The 18568-nt window shown below is 39.8% G+C and overlaps 2 protein-coding genes across 3 annotated transcripts; both read right to left on the reverse strand.

Moving 5' to 3' along the window:
* Positions 1 to 88: 88 nt before the first annotated feature.
* Positions 89 to 5872, reverse strand: stard14 (START domain containing 14). Its single transcript, XM_084086042.1, has 6 exons — positions 5489 to 5872; positions 4419 to 4566; positions 3851 to 3954; positions 3468 to 3585; positions 3309 to 3361; positions 89 to 2186 (listed from the first exon to the last, which is right to left on the reverse strand). Exons 1-6 carry the CDS (start codon positions 5654 to 5656, stop codon positions 1980 to 1982), a joined length of 798 nt encoding a protein of 265 aa, XP_083942168.1. The 5' UTR covers positions 5657 to 5872; the 3' UTR covers positions 89 to 1979.
* A 3215-nt stretch (positions 5873 to 9087) lies between these two features.
* Positions 9088 to 15938, reverse strand: rab41 (RAB41, member RAS oncogene family). Of its 2 annotated transcripts, XM_084041906.1 has the most exons (8): positions 15755 to 15938; positions 14211 to 14269; positions 13936 to 13989; positions 13525 to 13630; positions 12424 to 12535; positions 11891 to 11984; positions 10354 to 10420; positions 9088 to 9490 (listed from the first exon to the last, which is right to left on the reverse strand). In XM_084041906.1, the coding sequence occupies exons 1-8, from the start codon at positions 15831 to 15833 to the stop codon at positions 9426 to 9428; spliced, it is 636 nt and encodes a 211-aa protein (XP_083898032.1). In that variant the 5' UTR covers positions 15834 to 15938; the 3' UTR covers positions 9088 to 9425. The 2 variants fall into 2 exon arrangements, with proteins under 2 accessions (XP_083898032.1, XP_083898033.1); XM_084041907.1 differs by lacking the exons at positions 13525 to 13630; positions 13936 to 13989; positions 14211 to 14269; positions 15755 to 15938 and adding an exon at positions 12863 to 13456.
* Positions 15939 to 18568: the final 2630 nt, after the last annotated feature.

The following is an 18568-nucleotide window of genomic DNA, read 5'->3' on the forward strand; positions in this document are numbered from 1 at the left end:
TTTGCTGCAGTAATGACAGTAGTTCAACTTGTTGTTCCACTAAGAACCTGGGTTTCTGTAAGAGTTTCACACTTACAAGTACAGTAAATCAGTGATAACTGAAGCATTGAGGTTTATTAAAAAATACAAAACAAAGGCTTCAGAAAACAACTCCACTGCCAGGGTCCCTATTACTCTGGCATGACAAACACACAAAATGAATAAACCAATGGATATCTTCAATCCAGTATAATGAAAAAAAGTCCTAAACTTGATATGTTCCTTCATTGAGTTCAACAGATCTTTCATTCAGTGCCTACCCTACATGTTACGGCTTACTACACTGAAGTTAAATAATTTCCATACACTACTACTTCTTAAAGGCAGCACACCTTAATAAATACAAACATTGTTGTAAGAACCTTCAGTGACAATCCTGTGTCGAAGACCAAACTAAAAGAGTTGGTTAGTAATCATGAAATATTAACAAGTAAGTAATCTTTTTCTTATATATAAATATACTATAATGTTAGTAAGTAATGGTAATTTACTGTATGTTCAACAAGAAGCTAGCAAAAGCAGCTCATACTTTCTGCTGTCTTAACACACAAATAAATTGAAATAACCTGATGACAGCCTATAGAATTTCCCTGCTTTGCATCTTTTGAGTAGAAATACAAATATCAAGAAAACAGAAGGAATAAATTATTTCAATTCACTCTCACCATACTTAAATTATTGACTGACCGATGTTCTTGCGTGATAGACATGCTTACTGTTCCTTCCATGCAAGCCTTATTCATTATGTATTTACAATGTATTTACATGGCTACAAATACAAAACACAAATTTTTAAAAGTATTCCAGTCTTCTATACTTGCACAGCAGTGTTGATTTTGTCGAGTACATTTTTTCACTGACAAAATATAAATAAAAACTAAATAGAAACTAAGCTGTGATGACTAAAACTAAGACTAATATATTGACAATTTTGTCAAATAAAAACTAGACTAAAATGTTAGTGAGGGACTAGTGGAGAAGAGACCCAGTAGAATTAAAGGAAGCGTTATTTTATGTTTGGTTGCGCTCGTGTGTTGCGCTCTGAAAATAGCAGATCGACAAGCTCACAACGTGTCGCGCTGCGACACGTTGTGAGCTTGTAGATCGGCTATTTTCAGCACACAACCAAGTGTAAAATCAGCCATACGACGCCATCAAGGCACCGCAGAAATACATTTTAGTCGACTAAATCAACTGAAGATTTAGTCGACTAAAATCTTATGATATTTAGTCGACAAAAACTAAAACATCAGATGACTAAAATATGATTAAAACGAAAATATGATTAAAACGAAATGGAGTTTTATTCAAAAGACTATGGCTAAAACTAAATCAAAATTTGCTGTGAAAATCAACACTGTTGCACACTGCACAGTATATAAAGAAAGCGTAGTTATATGGCTAAACACTGGAGAGTTTTAGCTTTGTTCAAGGTTGATTGACCAGAATGGCAACTTGCACTGTGCTCAGTTCCATCTGGAAAAGAACCTGCTGTAAACACTTCATTCATTCCCTTGAGCATCCCAAAAGGCACATTGATAGGGAAGGGAAAAACTAATAACCGAAAAGATATTTATGGGGGATAGGTTAGATACAACGGATCAGGAGCAGATTCTGTATAGACATAGGACATGAGACTTAAGCTTTCTGGTGTACTTGTGAGTGTACATACTTGTGCACTCTCTCACACAAAGAGGGGGGGGGGTAGGACCCATACCTACAGCACCTGAACAATTGCATGATTTTATTTTTTAAGTGCTATTTTCACTGCTATTGTATTGACATTTTGTGCCATTGATCTAGTTGCTGCAATGTTGAGGGGCCGAAACACAAGAATCTTAGTCTCTATATGTATCTATGATGGGATTTAACAAAGAATTATGAATCCTAAATATTGAGTAATAGTGCATCCACTAGCCTTCATCCCCTCATTGAGCCGCTCAGTTACTGTCCTCATTCTCCTGCACCTCCATCTTTGAAGTCTCGTCCACATTTTCAAGTGAATCTGCTCTCTGCAGTGATAATTCCTCCGGGTCCATCATGGGCAGGGTGCTCTGTTCTGGGAACAGCCAGGGCTTTTGGTCGGGAGAGTTCTGTTCCTTCCACTCAGTATAGTCCTTGCCCGCTGTGTGCACACACTTCATCACCTGGAAAGAGAAGGCCCGGATAGAAAAGGGAGGGTCAGAGGTCACACAAGTCAACAAATGGAATCTCACCACACCTTCATGTTCAGTCAACAAAAGCTGAAGATAAAACTGCGCACAAGTGCCGCGTTATCAAGTTATGTGGTCAACGGTTCGGAAGAATCGATCATATCATCTACTGCACTGACAAAGTCTGCACAACATTCAGGTGTCTTAACTGATGAAATCAAGGGACTGATTAACAACACAAACTGAGTTAAAGCCAGTACATATAATGTCTTTCGTATTGGTTTTGAAATTATTCCATGGTTTGTGTGTGTGTGTGTGTGTGTGTGTGTGTGTGTGTGTGTGTGTGTGTGTGTGCAAACACAGCAGCAAGATTCGTGAGTTGCTGTGATAGGAGAAGGATATCAAACGGAACACAACCACCCTAAAGACTAATCATTGTGTATATTCCTACACTATACCTGCACCCAGTGATCTTGGTACATAGAAATTGATCTATTGAAGATTATGACTTTCAAATGTACATATTTTTTTATTTGATTGTATTGCTGTATTGTTGTATTGTGCTTTGGCAATGTAAATGTATGTTTTCTCATGCCAATAAAGCCCTTTGAATTGAATTGTGTGTGTGTGTGTGTGTGTGTGTGTGTGTGTGTGTGTGTGTGTGTGTGTGTGTGTGGTGGGGGGGGTGGTTGTGAAAGCTGTTAATTTATAAATAGGTCACTATTCTTGCTCAGAGGATGGGAGTCACACCGTCTCGGTTTCGCACATGTCGATACAATTGCATCTAAATAGTTGCAAGCAATGGAATGGTATGAAACCAGAAGAACAGGTTCTACAAGGGCAGAGAGCGACAGCTCTGGGACACTCCTTTGTTAAGAACCTACCCAGGACAGGCCCCCATGCTGGGTTCCTATGGTAACCATTGTTATTTAAGAGACTTGAAACCCTTGCTTATGCACACACACATACACACTTGTTAGCCACTTTCTTATGAATTGCCCTCACATTCACAAGCAGGAGCACAAATGTCCAGCTATGCCATCAAGCACCAGGAAATCGATCATGCTTGTTGAAAAGAGTGGAACAATGCTATCAGTGATGAGTTATGTTACTTACCTTTGGAGCTAAAACTTGAGATGCTTTGTTCACCACCCAGGTGGGAAGAGAACCTGAAGTCAGACGGTGGGACAAAATTAAAATGCTGCTCTACTTCGCAAATGCTCTTTATACTTAGGTGAAGTGACTGAGGTCAGTGGTTACTGGTTTTGGTCTCACCTTTGGGGTCGGCCTGGGAAAGGTATGTGAAGGAACAGCTGTTAGGTCCTATGGGTTTGATCAAGTAACCTGTTAGAATGGAGATGGCTCTCACAAGGTCCTTACGAGGAGGGTATTTCTGTTATTTTAAACAAAAACAGCTTGTTAGGTTTTTATACACAGTAGTTATAGTCCTTAACTACACAAGCAAGATTAAATATGCCACATGTTTCAGGCATGCAATATGAAGATAAATGGACTGTTTGTAGACAATATAAAACGTTGTTATAAGATCAGGGCATGCAGAACATGGTGATAATAGGTTCAGTGACGTGAACCATAGGAATGGTATGTTTGAGATAGAGAGGTTGCTGTGTGCCAGTGACAGGGTGTGACTAACTTACTGGGTGTTTGACAGAGTAGTTAACAATAACGTACTCATCATCCGTCACCTGCCACGAACGCAGCGTAACCACATCTCTGTTCTTGAGAGGTTTCGGACAAATCCCTACAAATCAAAACAAACAAGTTTAGGACAGTACCAATACGCCTACTACGTCCACATAGCCTACCTCTGCAACCCTAAATACAGGTGCATTTTGTTCCAGTATTTACAAAACAAAAAAATATAAAACTATTCTGCCCACAGCTTAGAAATAATAAGATGTATTCCCATGTTACAGTACTAGCCTTGGATCAAGGCATAGATGTATTATAATGTATATTTATTGATTCTGACATTTGCAACTACGAAAAGTCAGACTCTATAAAATACATCTATGATAGTCTTGATCCAAGGCTATTACAGTAGGCTACAGTACATCTGTACAGTTTCTTTTTTTTTAATATTACATTTTTATACTCATTATGTTTTATATTCTACTAGTTATTGGCCAGTAGTGTTCCACACATATGAGAAACAAAACGAAGGAATGTGCAGTGTGATAGGTTGCATCAAATAATGGTGCTCACATGAGTAGTAGCCCACATCAGCATTGGCAGATAGACGGGCGATATCAAAGCTCTCCAACATGGTAGGATCCCACTTCTTACGATACAGGGAATCGTGAAGGACGTCGTACATGGTGGCTGCTGACACATCCTTTATTGTCATCTTACACTAAACACACACACACACACACACAGGCCAAGATGACACAACATAAGTACTGTGAAACGTGGAAATTAAAGATGATTTCAAAGGTTAAGACAGTGTCTATTTTCTTAAAATCAAGTGTAAAGTAAGTACATCTTATTTATATAGCACATTTGACAGAGATATCTAACAAAGCGCTTTACAAACAGTGATAAAAACTACATTAAAGCCGGAAAGGCTGTACAATTTATCTCAAGCAGGACAACACCACAAGCATGGACAATTAAATCAAGTACCATCAACAAACGCCTGATCAAATAGTAGCAAGGTTGTTCTTAAAAATGCTGCATCTCTCAAAACTTGTGGAAGAGCATTCCAAACTAAAGCTTAATAGGGGCTACCGCCTGAAAGGCTTTGTCACCTTTAGTTGTGTACAAAGTACAGTGGTGTAAAGTAACTAAGTACATTTACTCAAGTACTGTACTTAAGTACACTTTTGAGGAATTTTTACTTTACTTGAGTATTCCCCATTTTCAATACTTTTACTTCTACTCCACTACATCTCAGAGGCAAATATTGTGCTTTTACTCCACTACAATTATTTGAAAACTTTAGTTACTTGTAGATATACATCATAAAACATACATGAACCACTTTAGCCCTATTTTATACCTAGGCTATTTGAAAATAGCCGATCTACAAGCTCACAGCGCGTCGCATCGTGTTGTGAGCTTGTAGATCTGCTATTTTCAAACATTTTTGTACTTTTACTTTCGGTGCTTTAAGTATATTTTGATGGCAATACTTTTGTACTTTTACTCAAGTAACATTTTGAACACAGGCCTTTTACTTGTAACAGAGTACTTCTACATTGTGGTATTGATACTTTTATTTATAAGTAAAAACAATCAGTACTTTTTCCACCACTGACAAAGCATAGACTTACCTTGATCTTGTGAACTTTAGTTGCTGCTTTGATGACTTGTTTTTGTTGTACCTCGACCCACACTTGCATGTCGTTCTTGTCATACTTCTTGTGCCAGTTTTCTGTGGCCAGGCACTGTCTCCTGAAGTCAGAGAACACCCCATCATCAGGTAGAACACTCCTCGACATCCTTTTTATCTTACAAAGTGGGTCAGATCAGTCCTGTGAAATGAAATGTCCCCTGTGTTAAATAAAATAGCTTATTTAAAAAAACCTCCAAAACAACCATAGAGCCTTGATCAGTCCTGTGTTTAGGCCTACTGGGTTGAAGAAAGGCTCTGTAGTAGTAGCAGGCTATGCTCAAGACTAACTTATATACCAACAAATCACCACCGATCAAGTTGAGCAGGATTTTTGTGACTGGATTCCTGTTGCCTCACTCACTGTTCTCCTCTACGGCGTGGATCCTCCTCTGCACACACTTCCGGACGCGTACAGGTGACAGTGTTGTCAGGTTTTGTGATAGAAACAAGCAACCAGGTCTAGGAAAACAAGCCCAAAACAAGCAACTAGGGCACTTCGGCGATTTATGAGCACTTTAACCCTATATACTGTATACCATAGACCCCTTAACAGACGACGTCACACTGATAAGAACCAGTATGCGTGCAACCAGTATGCGCTAAATGAAACCCATTCTATCAGGTCTCGCCAGGACGTGCCACACTAGCCAACACACAAGAGGGGGTTGGGGTGTGCTGAAACTAGCGCACCCCGAAACAACAGGTTGGAAATTGAGTGCGTGAAACAATCACCTGCGCATCCAGTCTCAATGTTAGTAAACAATTAATTGGTCTATTGGTTCTCAAAGTGGGAACCCGCAACTACCAATATTTACAAGCAACTTCACAGAAAAATAAGCCCAAAGTCGCTTATAATAAATAGACCTGGCAACACTGGTACAGGTGTGCCACGCAGGTGGTAATTTCCCATAGCCCGCATTCCCCGCAACTGTCGGACGCACTGTGTTGGTTGTCACCAGGCAACCACACTGCGAATGTCTGTGCCTATCATTATAAAGTTGTTCTGTATTTGTTGTGTGAGAGAGAGAGAGAGAGAGAGAGAGAGAGAGAGAGAGAGAGAGAGAGAGAGAGAGAGACACACACACACACACACACACACACACACACACACACACACAGAGACAGACACTCCTCACGTTTATTTTCTGACTTGAATGGACTTCAACCTTCATTCAGTGTGATATGAAGCCCAAGGTCAGGTACTATTCACTGCTCATTAATTTTATGGTTCACTTGTGAATTTGACTTTTAATAATTGATTTTACATTTCAACAACATGTATATTGTTTACAGTACCAACATGCTGTAGGCCTATAATAGTGTGTATGCTCAAATCAAAATAAAGACAAGTACTGTCAGCTGCAGAGATATTTCCCAAGGTGCGCCACATAGTTTGTCATTTTACTGAGGTTTTGCTAATCTACCTACAATGCAGTTAGATATCAGTATCAGGCTTATTAAATAAGCTAATTTGTTATGGGCATAGTAGGCTACGTTTATTTTTTGTATTTAAATGATCTAAGTAGGCCATATCCAAATGTACCATCTCTAAAAGAGTGGTCTTGCTCAGTCAAGAGACTTTGACTCAAGACTAGAGCAGCACTGAATAGAGAAAGCCACTATCATAGGCATGAATAATTCCTAAGCACAATAGCACTACTACATCATGCACATACCTTGTCTGTCAGAAGTTTACATGTAAACATCGTCACGCCTTCCATTGATATATTTGTATTGTCACACACCCCATTAGATTACGCCACTATGTCAGTTGAAGGAACTGACATTGCCTAATTAAATATTCTCATGCACCAATGGTTCAAAAGTATAGGAAATGAGTGGTTAAGAGTTTTGGTGAAATATGTTTATTTTATTCCATGTGATAGGTCTACACTTCTGTGTTTCTTTAACTCTCCTTTTTATACAGCAGATAGTAATAGTACATTATTCACACAAACGTTGCTAAACACGAGTAGACAGCATTTTTCAAATGGACAGACACAATTCAGAATAGCACAGAGCTGAGTATTCAGTCAGTGACAAGTAATAGAAGAGCTGCTAAGGTTAAGACGGTTGTTCGGTGTAATTAAATACTTTACATTTTTTAATCCTTTTTAAAATGTTTACATTTCAAAACAAGCTACAGCAAATGCACAATTGTATTGTGGTGTGATATGGCTAGTTAGTTGGCTTGTGTGTGAGACTGTACGTATGTGCGTCAAAAGACTGGGGTGCAGGGTTTTTTCTCCCTCCTGTGACTGTAAACCGATATAGCGACTAAACACTGCACAAAAGGCGTTTGTAGCAGTGTGACGAGAAAAACACTTTGCCATTAAATGTTGCTTTTAGTTACAGTGTCCAAATGGACACGCAAACAATAAATAAAATAACTAATGTCCAACATGCGTGCCGGTATCTGTAATTTTGTTCAAGCGTACAATGTTATTCACTTGTTTCGAGTTACAAAATAAATAAAAACATATTAGACCAAACAGTCCTACACAGGCGATAGCAATATAGGCTACTGCAACTTCTCTGCACTTTTTACAGCAAAGGGTGTTAGTAAGCGCCAGCTGTATCCGAGGACACACTCCTATCTACCAGCTTTACAAAACAACTAGTGAAGCCGTGAGCCTGTCTGCAGGCTTCTGTATTCTTTACAATATTGTGGCTTGATTCAGTGCACAACGTTGGTGAACAAACAAGCAAGGCATCTGTGTTCTTAACCTTGTACAAATCCTGCATGATGAGCATGCTGCATGTTCCTGCGATACTGTGATCAACACAACACAAAACATTGATGAGAGGGATGGAAAAGAAGATGTCCTATGGACCCAAGTGACATGTTACCATTAGTGTGGAGAAAAGCGTCAGAACTGGCTTACGCCCCTTATACTTTCAAACACTTAAAACGCCACCTCTCCCCAGACGTGTTAGTTTGCGTGCAGATAATTGAGCAAATTTGCAAAGACAGTTGTTATAGTTTTTAAAGTGGGCATAAATAGTTTCAGGTTAGTAGCCATTACAATGGATTTTTGGGATGGGTTCCCTTTGATGAAAATGTATATCCATCTTATTACTGGGTGGTTATACTGTACATCCCTTTGCAGCACCCTCCAGGGTACACCTGCTTTAAAGAAAAAAGAAAAAAAGTTGCAAGTGATGTATATATTGGTCTAACTCACTGCAGTAGTCTTTGGCTGTTTGTGCCTCGAGATGTCTTTGAAATAATGTCTAACTTGTGGTCCCATAAACCATCATCAACAACAAGCTTAGATTTGAGCCTAATGTTCTTGCAACATAGCAAATTCTCTAATAAGAACCCTTTACCTGATCTAAGCATATCAAAAAGGGGAAATATTCAGTAACAGACAGTTTATCCTGTAGATACATAATTTCAATTACCATAGTCCAAACTCTCCATTGGAAGTAAAAAGCAAAACATCAAGGAACTTAAGACCTCAACCTTGCAGTCATTTAAATATTCCCAAGCAGTATTACTTTACAACAATAACATGTGTGACAGCACAGGGGCTCCAAACGGTGCAATAACTCAAAGAGCAGTTAGCTATGTCAGTCTGCAATCCTATATAATGCCATGCAGTTGGATGAAAATCTGAACATATCTTTTAACCTATTTCCTTATTTTTTTTTAAACTTTTAAACCGTCTAATTTATGTTATCCATTCCAGATAACCGGTTTTGATACTGAATAGCACATCCACACGGTTACTTCCGAAAAGTCACTGAGTGGAAAAGGGAAAAGACAGGTCCTCCATCCCAGTGGCAGTGTGCCATGGGTGGAGAGAGTGGCCACTGAGAGACAAGCTGTTGGTGTGGTAGGAGGCAGGTCAGGTGGTAGGGTGTGTGGAGTACTAGCATGAGCAGCTGCTCTCGGTCACAGTCATCTCTGGCTGCTTCTCCAGTTTGATGTCGATCACTGGTAGAACCAAAGTTAAGACAAAACCCAAAAATGATCACATTCATAGACGGTTTCAATGGTCTATTGTTAGGGATCTCAAAGTTTTACTTAACGATTAATTGTCATACAAACAATTGCGATTGGCAGTTTAATTGTGTTTTTGGCATTGAACATTGGAACATGTGAATAGACATTTCCGTTTGCCTTTTAGGCTTTGTAAACAAAACTTGCACAGGGCAGATATGACAAATAAATTACATATATAAAGAAATGACTGATATATCTAATAATTGTATACTTTAAAAATATTTTCAAAATAGCCGATCTGCTTCCCGCTATTTAAATAAGAAAATTGAAAATGTACAAAACCTTTTCAACATGGAAACGATTATTACGATTATGCAAAATAAATGCAATTATCTTAAATAATTGCGATTAGGGCATTAGGCCTATCTATTGTTGCTAGCTAATAGACGTGTGAAAACCCTTGACAACACCCGGGCAGCTGTTTACGACAGTGGGAAGAGGTAGACCCAGAGCGGGTAATGAAAACATAAATCTTTTGTGGGCTAGCTAGCTAGCTAGCTGACTAATAGCCGTTTCTCTGACCATTTCCCAGAGCAATGTTTACAAACCGGATGTTCAAACATTTTTCAACATGTTCTATACAACCCAGAACCGTCTATAGTCTATACAGAGATGGAACTTCAGTTGTGGGGACACTTGATTGCTACCTTATCTTCAAGTTCATCTTGCCTGTAGAACACATAACTGACTTAAATTTTAAACTAAAAATAAATCCATATTAAATGATAATAAGGCCACTGGAATCATAATTGCTCAATAGTATACCCATCCATAGTAGCATTTGAAAAGGATACTGTCCTCTTTGCTTTTCTCTGGTGTGCTATCCATTCCAGGCAGGGCAGCAGCTACACGACGGAACAGCTATCAAACAAAAAGCAAAATGAGACAAACTAGCTAGTTCAACATGCTTACAACAAGTCTCAGTGGAACGTTTACTCTATAGAATCACAATATTGTCAAACAGATTAAAAGCTAAAATGACTTAGCTATACAGCATTCTATTAGTAATAGAATGCTGTATAGCTAAGTCATTAAATGACTTAGCTATAGTATAGTTTAGCAATAATTACTATTCATTTGTTGTTTAACAATAGCAAAAAACAAAACAACAGTAGTTCAGGCAGTGAAATCATAATAAAATCTAATAATAGATTAATGCCGGGATCAGTCTACACAATATTTTTGTCTTTCATGATAGTCACCATGTCAGATTATGCAATCATAGTGTCAAATTCTTGCCTAGACTGGCGACACTACAAGTATGACACTGATCATTGAAGTTTGGGGAAGCACGTCTCCAAACATAACACTCACTCTGAAAAATTGAGAGTCAATCCAAATGAAATCCACATAGATAAGATAATTTTGGGCTGAATTTGTGTAGTCTGATCCCAGCATAATTTGACAATGAAAGTGAAGACTGCACTGTAAACCTTCAAGATTGCATACATCCAAAATATCATGCAAAACAGATTGACAAGTGGATAAGTTTAGGTGAACGTAGGCAAAATCCAACATGTATGGAAAAAACACAATAGCAGTTAATCTTTGCCTAACATGTGAACCTGATGCTGAAACGTCTAAAAGAAAAAGAAAATAAAGTTGTGTCAATCGGTATGAAGTGTGAGTTCCAGCACAAAGACGATGTGATAGAAAGAGAGGCGAAAACGGACAAGCGTGGACTTGGGTGGGCGGGCAGACTCGACTAAACTACCCTGAGAGAGCAGAATCTCTACCTGTTTGACATTGTAGCCAGTCTTTGCGCTGGTTTCAATGAACATGACATTCAGTTCCTTAGCTCTCTGCTCGCCCTCCTCCGTGGTGATCTGTCTGCTCAGGTCAAAGCAGGAAGGTGGGAGGGATGGACGAACAGACAGATATGGGAAGAAACATCGCAGAGGAGAGGCCAAAAATAAAAACAAAAACCAATGGAAGAAGAGATGGGGGGGGGACAGAAACAAAGAGAGAGCTCAACACAGATTTCACTGGTATTGGTGAGAACGAGAGAGAGAAAGAAAGAGATAGGTTAGTTTAATTATACCACGGACAGGAAGACAGACGAGGGGACAGAGAGGGGTCCGCTGTGCCGAGAAAAGATGAAACGGCAGGAAAACAGCTGGGGAGAGATCCCAGTTCACTTGCACACCACAGCCACACTCTGACCCACAGAAAAGAAAAACTAAAGAAAAAACAACAAAAAGAAACGAAAGACACAACAGTCCAGAAAACACATGTTTGCCTTTGCTAACCTAGCTGACATGACCTAGCTGACATGACCTTTGGTGAAAGCTTTAGGGGCCCATCGACATCTGCCAATCACTGGACACCAACCTGTTTGACGTTATAACCAGCCTTGGCGCTGGTCTCTATGTACATCACATTCAGTTCACGAGCTTTCCTCTCTGCAGCTTCAACAGAAACTTGCCTGCCATGGTCCCAGGTGGGAAGGGGTAGTGTGGTGGCATGGGGTTGGGGGAGAACACACACAAAAAAATAATAATAATAATTTAAAGTGATGTGGATAGACAGGACCAGGAAAGAAAATATAAAAACAAACAAAATCTAAATACATGCAGAACAGAAATCTGGTTAAATTATCCCAATGGAAAACTCTGAATTAAACAAAGAAAAATAATATGCAATAAGCTATATGCATTATTCCAAGAGGTGATGAGTCAAAACCAGATGAAATACCCCAAAACACAGAGGGAAGAAACAGGGAACCAGGCGTTGGCAGAGCTCATACAGATAATACAATGTTTTTGTGTAATTCTCAATATATCTTCGAAAAGCAACATCATTCACAGGGAAAATAATCATCTATACCATTCACACATTGAACACACAACCAGCTGACCGCGTACCTTTTGTCGGCCAAGTCTGTTTTGTTTCCGACAAGCATGATGATGACATCACTTCCTCTCTCTGTCCGGACATCATCAATCCATTTTGAAGTTTGCTGGAACGAATTAAGATCTGAGGGAGAGGAAACAGAGAAATCGGTGTATACATCAACATCCTGTTGTCCTCAAAGACAAATATCCGTTATTATTCTGGCTACAAATAAAGCTGCCACAAGACACTATTAGTCTTTGTTAGAGGTACTCAGAAGAGTACATATGAGCCCTGAGTTAGTAAGCAAAAGTATTCTGTAGCAGAGGCTTGAAGGAGGAAAAAAGGAGCATCGCAAAGTATTTCAACATCCCTAGTATGTGATGTTTGTCACAAATGGCAAAGTGTGCCACGCTATGCTAACAGAGTCCTAGATCTCTACAGATCAGTTAGAGGATGGCCCTGACTCACTGGTGATGTCATAAACCACCACAGCGATGGTAGAGTCGCGGATGTAGCTGGGAATAAGGCTACGGAAACGCTCCTGTCCGGCAGTGTCCCAAAGCTGGAGCCGGACCTGAGGATTGGAAACGGAGAAGAGAGAGACAAGGAGGAGGTGGAGAAAAAGAAAGGAAAGGCAGAACGAGAGAACAGAGAACAGGATAGACATGAAGGAATTGCAAGCCAGGCAGCAGCGAAGAAAATATACTTTCAGGGAGGAAAAGGGAAAGTCGCTCGAATGCAAACAAGGCCAGGAGATCAGTTTGAAGTTGATGATGTTGTACAAGACAAGACATGCAAAAAGACTCTGTGCTGAAAGGTTATGAAGATGATTAGGAATAATTATTTGCCCGCAATAAGATGACACCTGAAGGCATTTTCAGATATTCCCTACACCAGCCCCACTCTTAAGTCTTAACAGCATTTCTGAAACACAGACCCTGCCTGTGATATCTTACAAGGGAAGAAACTGGTTCAATATCTAAAAAAATAATAATACAAAAAGCCTGAAACACTGCGTTCGTTATACTGTCCAGCAGGGTTGCCAGGTTAGTAAAATGCTGTTTTATTTTGCCCTTCCACATACCAAAAGGAAGAAGGGCAAGGAGGCAAAGCAAGGCCATGATACCTACTAGCTATGTCATAAACCACCACAGCAGCAGCAGAATCCCGGATGTAACTGGGGATGAGGCTGCGGAATCGTTCCTGCCCGGCTGTATCCCAGAGCTGCAGCCGAATCTGTGGCCGACCACGCAATGAATGTAGGAATGGGTAGATGTCATGACCCAGCAAATGGATGGAAGGAAAAACCAAACTTAAAATGAGGATGAAATGGAACCAAAAGACCACAAGTCTAATGCAATAAATGGTAAAATAAAGAGCAACAACACAACATGAAATGGAGAAATGAAAGCAATTGGAGGCCCCTACGTAGAAGGCATACTAAAAGCATGCTCAAAGTAGACTACGCTAATGAATCAGCACAGAGGCAATGGAAATATTAAATTACCAAATTGCACAGTAAAACAAAAGACAAAGCTTACCGTACGATCTTCTAGGTACATGGTTTTCGACAAAAAGTCAATGCCAATTGTTGCCTGCAAGACAATCATTATTGCTTATAAGCACTGTTTGCTGCATTATAATGGACACCACATGACAGGGAAATATTTGGATGACATGCGATATGTGTATTATTCATCACTGGTGTAATATTCAAATTCACACACACTCATAATCAGTGGGATGTGCATCCCCAGTTTGTTACTGTATGTAATTACATAATGATGCTATCATAACTTCAGAAATGACTTTTTACCTGATAAGTGTTGTCAAAACTGTCATACATAAACCTGGTGATGAGAGATGTCTTCCCAACTGTGTACACAAGAAAGAAACAAATAAATGTATCCTTATTTTTTCTGGCCATGCACCCATTATGATATGAATACATAGGACCACAATGGAAAAAGTCCCCAGGACTTTTTTTGTGTCATCCTTTTAGCCTTAATGTCTGACTGTACCTCGTGCTGTTTAAATTTCGGACTGTATTGAAGTATTCAATCAATCAATGACTGATGATTTTGACTTTGATAATGGTTTAGGATAACTAAAATGGCGCAGTGTTGTTACAAAGAGTAAAGGAGTTTGGTGTTCCCATCATTGATGCAATGTGGACTGGACTAGTGAACCCACACGCTGAGCTGGCAGATACAGGGTGGAGCCAAAACCTTTGGGTGGATGATGGAAGTGGTTTGACTTTAAAATGTGAAAATGTCGTTAGACAGACGTTGTTTCGTTGCTAAATCAACCACGCAGGTACACAACAACACCACCACGTCCATGTTGGAAGTTGTATATGTGCCCTGGCTGTAACACAAATGACACTATGTTGTTGGATCATTCATAATAGTGGCCTGCTGATGATCCAACTGGGCTACGTGGCTTTTTTGCAGCCAGGATGCAGCTGTAAGGCTGTGGCCACGAAACAAGCTAACTGCTAATACAAATGAAACCGTCTACTTGTACACTCTCCTGGATGATGTAGCCTCTGTGGTGCTTTAGGTTCCTTGGAAACAACGATGTGTATCAACATCAAGCATTTGATACTGCTTTTAATACTGGCTCACGTTGACTTAACAACATATTAGTAGAAATGTTGGGTCTATATATCTAGTGATGATGATGCTGATGCATGGTACAGCATCGGGCCATCCAGGGCAGGGATCAGGACTCTATACATCCATTATATGAGAACAAACCAGTCAGCTTATGATGTGGAACATTATTGTCGAGTGGCTTTGATAGAAAAAGAGTGAACAGGGGACTGACTTGATGCAAATGTTAGCCTATTTATACATATATATATATATTTTTAACGGCGAGGTACGTGTTTCTCTGTAGCTTTAGCAGTACGACGTTAGTTAGCCTGCTGGCTAGCCAATGACATCATCACAAGAGACAACATTTAAAGGCTTTTAGTTGTTTTTTTTCGTAGCACCAGCCATTCCCACACAGACAAAACAATGACTGTTCTGTTTTCAACTGAAATCAATAGTGTCTGTTGATTGTCTTCTTGTCGACCGTTTGATTTCAGTTGAACAGACGTCATTTTGAGGCTCGTAAGGGTGGAATTAAACCAGATAAATGAAGCCTCATCAAAGAACCAGAACAAGCTTGATAGGTCGTACAGCTCCTACACATGAACACATAATATTGACATAATATGAACTACAGCCAACACTGTCTGCTGATATAATAATACACACTATCCATATACGAGCTAATGGAAGCTAACTAACCCCAATGCAAAGGGCTTCGCCCAGAACAAGTGAAGAAGGCAGTATTATTATTATTATTTACCACTCTGCTCGCCCAAGAAGACCAGTTTGAATTTCCGTAGAGGGTTTCCAAACTCTCCGCCGCCGGTCGTAGTTGACATTTTTGTCTAGGAATATAAACAAACAGCTAAAGCTAATGATGTCTAGACACTGTTAGAGCTGCAGATAATAGTAGTGGACGTTATTCCTCCCTACTAGCTAGCGCTATTGTTGGGTGTTGTGTATGGAAAGTGAAAAAGCGCCCCAAAGTGGACAGTACCGTGAACTACAGCAGCAGCAGCAGCATGCAAGCAAGTGTTCATTTTGACAGCAAATTTTAGATTTAGTTTAGTCATTGTCTTTTGAATAAAATGTACTTTTGTTTTATTCATATTTTAGTCATCTGAAAAGTTTTAGTCTAGTTTTAGTCGACTAAATATCATACGATTTTAAGTCGACTAAATCTACAGTTGATTTAGTGTATTTTTTTTTGTATTGTGGCAGGCCTTGATGGCGTAGTAATGCCTGATTTTACACTTGGTTGCATGTTGAAAATAGCCGATATACAAGCTCACAATGCGTCACACTTCAGTGCGCAACCAATCATAATATAGCCTCGGAAGCCCAGCCTTTTTTAAACATAATATGACTTGTCTTAGCTCCGTTCCGTGAGCAGAAATTGGACTTCCGGTTTTCGAGCTAGCAGAAATAAGGTTTCCGGTTGCCTTCAAAATAAGATTGAGATTTTGTAATGTTTTTTAAAAGACACAAATCTATTTTAAAAATACATTTATGATGTATGTCTTTTAAATGGCGCATACTAGAACACTTCTAAGTATTTTTTTTTTTAAAGAGACATGTATTTAAAAAATACATTTATGATGTATGTCTTTTTAAATGGCTTATACTAGATCACTTCTAAGTGCTAGGTTGTTCCTGATTTAAACTGGCTATTGATCCCCATTAAATGTGCACTTAGCACAGTTTCTGATCCTGTTTTGAACTATAACTGGATATTCATTTGTGTTTGTTACATATGTATTTATTGTTTTTGTATTGTTTGTCCATTGTTGTAATAATGCTGCCTCTAGACCAGGTCACTCTGGAAAATTATCATGATATAATATTGTTTATTGCAGAAGCAAATAAACTATGATAAAAGCAACAACAAAATATGCTACAAATAATAATAGTAGATAGTGAAGGTGAGATTTAAAAAAAATAAAGCATGGGGGGTTTATAATGCTGATCTCAACTATTTAAAAACTAAAATACAAAACAAATAAGGCATCGGCAGCCGTCTCCGGTCCAGTGTCCACTATTGTCTGAAAATGGCAGAAAAGGGCACTTTTCTGACCTCTGACCTCACTGGACGGCCCGCCACACTTTTTTTTACACCTCTCCCGCTTAGCGGAGAGTGTGGCAGTGTAGAGGGGGTCTCCCCGAATGCGTGTGTATGTCACAAGTGCTGGCATCGGCAGCCGTCTCCGGTCCAGTGTCCACTATTGTCTGAAAATGGCAGAAAAGGGCACTTTTCTGACCTCTGACCTCACTGGACGGTCCGCCACACTTTTTTTTACACCTCTCCCGCTTAGCGGAGAGTGTGGCGTTGTAGAGGGGGTCTCCCCGAACGCGTGTGTATGTCACAAGTGCTGGCATCGCCAGCCGTCTCCGGTCCAGTGTCCACTATTGTCTGAAAATGTCAGAAAAGGGCACTTTGCTGACCTCTGACCTCACTGGACGGTCCGCCACACTTTTTTCTACACCTCTCCCGCTTAGCGGAAAGTGTGGCAGTGTAGAGGGGGTCTCCCCGAACGCGTGTGTATGTCACAAGTGCTGGCATCGGCAGCCGTCTCCGGTCCAGTGTCCACTATTGTCTGAAAATGTCAGAAAAGGGCACTTTTCTGACCTGTGACCTCACTGGATGGCCCGCCACACTTTTTTTTTACACCTCTCCCGCTTAGCGGAGAGTGTGGCAGTGTAGAGGGGGTCTCCCTGAACGCGTGTGTATGTCACAAGTGCTGGCATCACCAGCCGTCTCCGGTCCAGTGTCCAATTTGTATAGGCTATGCAGTCCTTTGAACAGCATTTATCCATTTAGATAATGTTTTAATGTTTTAAAAAACGTTTTTGTTGCACAGAAACATAATATGTGTTATATAGCTTCGTTTAAATGCTTAATTTATAGTTTTAATGTGCAAATGAACCGTTTTTCAATGATTTTCAATGGTTTCTTTTTACTCTAGAGGGTACTCTTATTCTGAAGAGATCGTCAACCGGAAGTCTTATTTCTGCTCCGTTATTTCTGCTCACGGAACACAGCTACTTGTCTTTTAGTTCTACTGGATGTCTTCTCCGACTAGTCCCTCCCTAACATTTGAGTCTAGTTTTTATTTGTTGACGAAATTGTCAATATATTTAGTCTATAGTTTTAGTCATCATAGCTTAGGTTTTATTTCGTTTTTGCCATAGTATTAGTGACGAAATTAACACTGCATGCAAGTGGAAGCAAGCCTGGGTCAAACTTCCCTTGAATCCTGTTTCATTCCATGTACAGGTTACAGGTAGGTAACACATTCTTTACAGATTTGTACAGATACTAATCATTGGGTTGTTGTCACATGATGCAGGGTAGGCTACAGCAGTGGTTTTCAACCTTTTTCGCGTCAAGGACCCCCAAATTGACACATATTAGCCCACGGACCCTATTTGAAAAAATATGCCAGGGACTCAACCATTTAGGTTTATTGGGGGGTCCCAATCTACACTGTATCATCATTATCAGTGTTCATTTAACTCTGAGAGTGTAGGTTCCATTTGTACACTCTCAGAGTTACAGACACTAGACCATACCCGG

The sequence above is a fragment of the Gymnoscopelus microlampas genome, assembly GCF_963454915.1.
Source record: "Gymnoscopelus microlampas genome assembly, chromosome: 18".
NCBI lineage: Eukaryota > Metazoa > Chordata > Actinopteri > Myctophiformes > Myctophidae > Gymnoscopelus > Gymnoscopelus microlampas.

What these genes read in the sequence shown, in the direction of transcription:
- stard14 (XM_084086042.1), bottom strand. Translation starts at nt 5,656, where the DNA reads ATGTCGAGGAGTGTTCTACCTGATGATGGGGTGTTCTCTGACTTCAGG. An exon ending in ACTACTCTGTCAAACACCCA is followed by an intron (nt 3,586 to 3,850) that starts GTAAGTTAGTCA and finishes TTAAAATAACAG; the next exon opens with AAATACCCTCCTCGTAAGGA. An exon ending in TTCCCAGGCCGACCCCAAAG is followed by an intron (nt 3,362 to 3,467) that starts GTGAGACCAAAA and finishes GTCTGACTTCAG; the next exon opens with GTTCTCTTCCCACCTGGGTG.
- rab41 (XM_084041906.1), bottom strand. Translation starts at nt 15,833, where the DNA reads ATGTCAACTACGACCGGCGGCGGAGAGTTTGGAAACCCTCTACGGAAA. An exon ending in TGTACCTAGAAGATCGTACG is followed by an intron (nt 13,631 to 13,935) that starts GTAAGCTTTGTC and finishes GGTCGGCCACAG; the next exon opens with ATTCGGCTGCAGCTCTGGGA. An exon ending in AGAGAAAAGCAAAGAGGACA is followed by an intron (nt 9,491 to 10,353) that starts GTATCCTTTTCA and finishes TGGTTCTACCAG; the next exon opens with TGATCGACATCAAACTGGAG.